This window comes from Gekko japonicus, unplaced genomic scaffold (genome assembly GCF_001447785.1).
Source record: "Gekko japonicus isolate JY-2015 unplaced genomic scaffold, Gekko_japonicus_V1.1 scaffold204, whole genome shotgun sequence".
NCBI classification, from domain to species: Eukaryota; Metazoa; Chordata; class Lepidosauria; order Squamata; family Gekkonidae; genus Gekko; species Gekko japonicus.
This window is the reverse complement of record NW_015159716.1, coordinates 1368956-1374908: the sequence shown is the minus strand read 5'-3', so window position 1 is coordinate 1374908 and position 5953 is coordinate 1368956. Positions and strand designations below refer to the sequence as shown.

Below are 5953 nucleotides of genomic sequence, written 5' to 3'. Positions count from 1 at the left end.
CACACCAGAGAATCCACACAGGTGAGAAGCCCTATAAATGTCAGGATTGCTGGAAAAGCTTTGGCAGGCGTTCAACTCTTATTATGCATCAGAGAATTCACACGGGGGAGAAGCCTTATAAATGCCCTGACTGTCCCGAAAGCTTCAGTGTTAAATCAGGCCTTTTAAGTCATCAGAGAATCCACATGACTGAAAAACCCTATCAGTGCCTAGAGTGTGGCAAAAACTTCTGTCGGAGTGCAGATCTCATTATTCACCAGAGAATTCATACAGGAGAAAAACCATATAAATGCAGTGACTGTGGGAAGAAATTCAATACAAATTCACACTTGGTTACACATCAGAGGATCCACACAGGAGAAAAACCTTACAAGTGCCCTGAGTGTGGGAAAAGCTTTTCTTACAGCTCAGTGCTCGTTGGCCACCAGAGAGTCCACACAGGGGAAAAACCTTATGTCTGTGCTGAGTGTGGGAAAACCTTCCGTAACAATTCACATCTTATTACACACCACAGAGTCCATACGGGGGAGAAACCTTACGAGTGCCATGAGTGTGGAAGAAGTTTCAGTGTGAGTTCAAACCTTATTAAGCATCGGAAGATCCATGAACGAGATGCATCATTTTCAAGTTCTGAATGAGAACAGCAGCCATTGAGGTTCATCCTTAGCAAATATCTTGTGGCTCATTAACCAGAAATAGGACCCATGTTCGGGGAAGACTTGTTAAAATATCAGATTTATTTGCAAGGAAGAATGTCTGAAACAGATGTAAACACAGAGTAACAAACTATGTATACAAAGCTGAATAGAGAAGGCTCTTGTTCTGGGAAATCCTGATGAATAAATGGCCTTGGTGGAGTAGGGGAGTAATCTGTAGTAATCTGTTTACCTGAAAGGAAGAAAGGTTGCTTCTTTCTACATGTGCCATCAGGAAATGGGGGAAAGTTTTAAATACATGTACAAGTTAGACTTTTTGTATTACTTTACTTAACTGTATGACTTTTTTTTTGGGGGGGATACAGTCTTATATTCAGAATTGCCTTCCTGTCAGGTAAATACAGTAAATTCAAATTATCCACAAAGGAAAAACCACATTTCCCCCCTCAAAACAAATTATACAAATTAAGTATATGTGGTTCTATTTAAAACTATTATTGTGACAAAGAGCAAAATAAGAGAAGTAGAAAGGAGAGGAGTGGGGGGAAAGCAGGGAGTAACGGTGCAGCACGGATTGGTGATAAGAGACTTTTAAAAAGATCATCACACATCGATAAATCTCTAGCACTCAAGGCTGGTGAACAGCTGAGCAAAACCAAATGTGAGCCGAACATCTCTAAGAACCTCGAACAATTCCTATGCAGGCTGTGCTGCCTCTCCAACAGCAGGTTTCACTGGGTAGCCTGAAGTCCTTGGCTGTTAGTGGTTTGTGTATCTCTGTAGGTAATCATGAAGGAGGAAAGAAATGTGCCAAAGAAAAAACATCCCCTGACCAAACCAGAGTTTCATTTCTGTTCTTTCATCAGATACAACTAGCACGGGTTTCCATTTCTTCTCCTCTGCAGCCATGAAGACTATAAATCTGTTTTCTTCTTAAATGCGTGCTGATATTCTTTCTCAGGATGCCAATTTGAATATCTCCATGCTTGTGCGATAGGGGGATGTGTAGAATACTTAACCGTCTCCCTCGTTAGTGATTTCAGATACACTTATTTAGTCATTGCTTTATCTTTACTTTGGATAATTAAGAGAAACGCAAGAAAGCTAGACCTGGAGAGAACTAATATGCCCATCCTACCTTCACCACTGTAGCTTCCAAGCCTTTCTCTGCCTAATTGGAATTGTTCGCAGGCAAGGACTGCCAGCCGGAAGGCTGTGCATCTCGATCAGTTGTGCAGCAAGCAGAAAGTCAACCAGTGAAGCTTTTCCTGGCATGCGGCTGCAGAGATGAGAAAAGCTTCATCTGATGGATTTCTAATGGTCACACACTTGAAAAGGGGGTAACCCTAAACAGGGAGTTCCTTCCAGCCATCATAGAGCTAAACTATTTGCAAATACTTAAAATTATTCTCACATAATTGGTTGTGTTTTTTGTTTTGTTTTACTTTTATGTTTGCTTGGTTTTGGGTTTTTTTGGCTGCTTCTCTTCAAGTCCCAGTCATAGGAATCATGGCACAAGCACTGCAATGCACAGGAAGCTCTGAGTCAGAATCAGACCCTCTTACTGGTCCCATTGATGCTCCAGTGGTGTGGGTTCTTTGTTAACTTATATGGCACCACTCCTTCCATAGAGCTCCATGCAGCAAATAGAAGGCTCCCAAGTTGTTTCAGCCAGACCCAGAGTAGCTTAGCTTTAACAACGGTACCCTAATAATGTCTTTTCAAACCATGCAGTTTGCCCATCTGATGCTACTAGGATCAACTGCCAGAGTGAGACTGAGGCTGAGTTCCTTCTGCTTAACTAGCATGACACTCTATGGGCCTTGTGGAGGAGGCTGGCACAACACCCTACTGGAGGCAGGTAAAAGGATAGTTCCACATACTCAAAAACCTAGAAGGCCATCTTTCCCTGTGGAATCATTTGTTTATCTTCATAACAATCTTCCATTAAAAATAAGTGTCCTCGCTTATTGGGGAGACTGTTTCTCCTTTAATTCACACGCTGTGTACCTAAACTTGGTAGGTTTCTGCTGCCACCAGGAATTTAAAAATCCAAATCTCTCTCTTTTGGTAGAAAGACCTATGGTCTGGGCACTTCGGAGGATTATGTGGCCCTGAGGAAAGACTATTCTGATTGCTGGGATAAGTTTAAACCAAAATTGATTTATTTAATAAAGAACAAAATAGGTTTCTGGTTATTTCGAACTGTTGCTGAAGAAAGGAACTTGTATATATAACTGGCAAAGCTTGGCATCACAATCTCTCAAACTCCACTCTGACAGCCTTAGATACTCAGTGTAATCTCTGTCTCATAAAGGCCCGTTGTGGAAATAAATACAACGACCTCTAGAAAGAGGCTCTGGGCGGGTGCCCTGGCCTTGGACACTCAGTGTCAATTTGCTGTGGTGACCCCAGCAGGGTATAATGATACCGAGTCCACCATTTTCTCCAGAGGAACTGATGAACAGTTGTAATTTTGAGTGATCTTCAGCCCTCACCTGGAGATTGGCAACGATGGTTCCCCAGAAGGGAATAGTTGGTTTGGAGGGTGGAGTCTATGGCTTTGTACCTGTCTGAGGTCCCACGCCTCCTGAAACCTCACACTCCAGGCTCCATCCCTCACCTCTCCAGGAATTTCCCACCTGGAGTTGGCAACCCTATCTCCTTCCCAGCCAACCATCAATCTACCTTTATTTCCCCCTCACTCTTCAGCTTTCCACCCCCACACACCTGCAGCCTCTCCCATGCTCTGAAGCCCTGACTGCTACATCACATTGGCTGTCATACGGGGGCCACCTCAGCAGCATATAAGGATACAGAGCCCACCATTTTCTCCAGGGGGACTGATCTCTGCCATCTGGAAAGCAGTTGTAATTCTGAGGGATCTCCAGCCCTCACCTGGAGATTGGACACATTTTACCTCAGAACAGCAAACTGTTCAGAATGTTAGAGGCAAAAGCCAATCAAGTCGCATATGCAAAGGACCTCTGTGTTCCGAGGCAAAGGCCAATGAGGCTGCATATGCAAATAACCTCTGTGTTCTGACTGGCTATGGGTGGGAGAGGAACAGCAAAATGTTTAGAATGTTGGAGGCAGGACTCAGGCAAAGCAGCCAGTGGATAGGGAGACCCTCTGAATGACAGATCAGAGAGCGAACTGATTTTGGAGCATGTGAAATGTTCTAGAGAAGTGCCACCACCATTCAGCTTTTATTTATACGGGAGATATCTTCACACAGGCTAAACTCTTTGTCTTATTCACACAGAATAGACTCAAACTCCCATAGTCACACAGACTATGCTCTCTCTCCAAAACTCAAGCACAGAACCACCTCATAGACAGCTCCCCTCCCACATTCTCAGTCATCAGCCAGTCACATCACACGTCTCTCCCTCTATCACTCTCCTTACATTACTGCAGTCACACTAAACATTTAAAGAAACACAAACAAGAAATCATTACACCTCCCTTCCAGGGTTGTTGTGAAGATAAACAAATGATCCCACATTGAACAAAAGCCTTGTTAAAAACTTGAATGTATAGTTGAGCCCTAAATCTTTTCCAAGTACTTGTTTGAGCAAGGAAGGCAATATATATTTACAATATAATAGGCAATCCAATCTCCTGCCAACCTAGCAGTTCGAAAGCAAGAAATTGCAAGTAGATAAATAGGGACCACTTCGGTGGGAAGGTAACAGCGTTCCGTGCGCCTTGGTGTTTAGTCATGCCGGCCACATGACCACGGAAACGTCTTCGGACAGCGCTGGCTCTTCGGCTTTGAAACGGAGATGAGCACCGCAACCCTAGAGTCGGATTCGACTGGCTTTCGAGCAAGGGAACCTTTACCTTTACCTTTTTAGGCAATCCAAAAGCCTTCTTTCAAAATAGTACTTCTATTGTGGGTCTGCAAGCGCTGTTGCTGGGTAAAATGCACACACAGACACAACAGGGTCACACTGATATAAATGCTACAAGGGAAATGGATATAAAAATGTGAGCAGTGCATACATGTCAGATATGAAATCAGACTGGGCTTAGTTTAAAACCAGATTGCCTGGTTACTCTAGTCCAAATCTAATCTAGCTAACTCAGGGTTATGTATGCACAGCTTCAAGAACAGTGGGTTTTCTTCGTCCTCACCAAAAGGAATGGCCATCCTTTCTAGACCTGAAATGCAAAATCTCACACACCTGGAAGTTTTGGAAATTCAACAGGTGAGATTTTCCTTCAGGAACACCACCTCACTGGCTACAAGGTAAGTCTTGTAACCCGCACTGATCCACAGAGGATCATTCATGTATTTAGATATTTACACCCTAATCCTCCACAGTAGGAACCCAAAGCAGCTTGCAAGATTGTTCTTCCATCCTCCATTTTGTACTTGCAACAACAATTGTGTAAGATAGGCTAGTTAGAGAGGGTGACTGGTCCAAGTCACCCCTTTTGAACCGGAGCCTACCAGATCCTAGTTGGACACTGACCATTATGCAATGTTGGCTTTCTGAAGAGAGTAAGCGAAAATCAACTCCAGCAAAAAAAGAGCACGTTTTGGGTGCGTTCAGACGCACCGTTTGATCTGGTGTCGTGACAGTTCAGCAACGGATTTTATATGCACGCTCACACAGTCAACATCTGCCTCCTGTCCCCAGCCACTGGTTTCCAGCTCAAAACCCCTTTAACCCGGAGTATCTTGTTACCAGGTCCCAAAGTGGTGTTTTCTCAGCTCTCCCGTTTAAAGCCACAGTTTCTCCTGTGTGATCACTCCTCCGGTGTCAAGCCACTTCCAATGTTTTAAACCCCCTCCCTGCTTGAAAGCCCGAGGCTTCCACTTTTCGGCCGCTTTTTTTTTTTTGTGCGTCGGCGGTATGCACATAAGCGGAGCTCCACTCCCACGTTTTTAAAACCAACATTTAAACAGTCAGTAGTTTTGAGTTTGGGATCCCAAAGAGGCCAGTTTCGGACAAAAAGTTTAAAGGGAAGTCTTCTGTCAAAGCGGTGAAATCATGGTGCTCTGTGGAACTGTCAAGCGAAATCCATGATTTGCCCGAGTGGCTCTGCGCATGCGCAAGGATAAAGTTTTTCAATTCCACGGATGAACAGTTATGCACATGCACAAACTGGGGGGGGGGGGAACCCGACACACTCCCGTGTAATCACGATTGTCCAGAGTAAAAATAATCGCGTCAGAACCGGACCAGTTTAAACCGCTCTCAGCACACCATCTGAACGCACCCTTTGAGGTCCTTTGATACCCATAGAGAGTTCTGAAAGACAAGAACCTAAATGATTTTCCCTAC

At 44.1% G+C, this 5953-nt stretch overlaps 1 protein-coding gene across 1 annotated transcript in view; it reads left to right on the top strand.

The window, feature by feature from the left end:
- The window catches only part of LOC107113128 (zinc finger protein 850-like), a 148849-nt gene that overhangs the window by 3050 nt on the left and 139846 nt on the right, over positions 1 to 5953 (top strand). The window contains exon 3 of the mRNA XM_015414432.1: positions 11 to 591. Coding sequence (XP_015269918.1) covers positions 11 to 591 — 581 coding nt within the window. The remainder of the gene's footprint in view (positions 1 to 10; positions 592 to 5953) is intronic.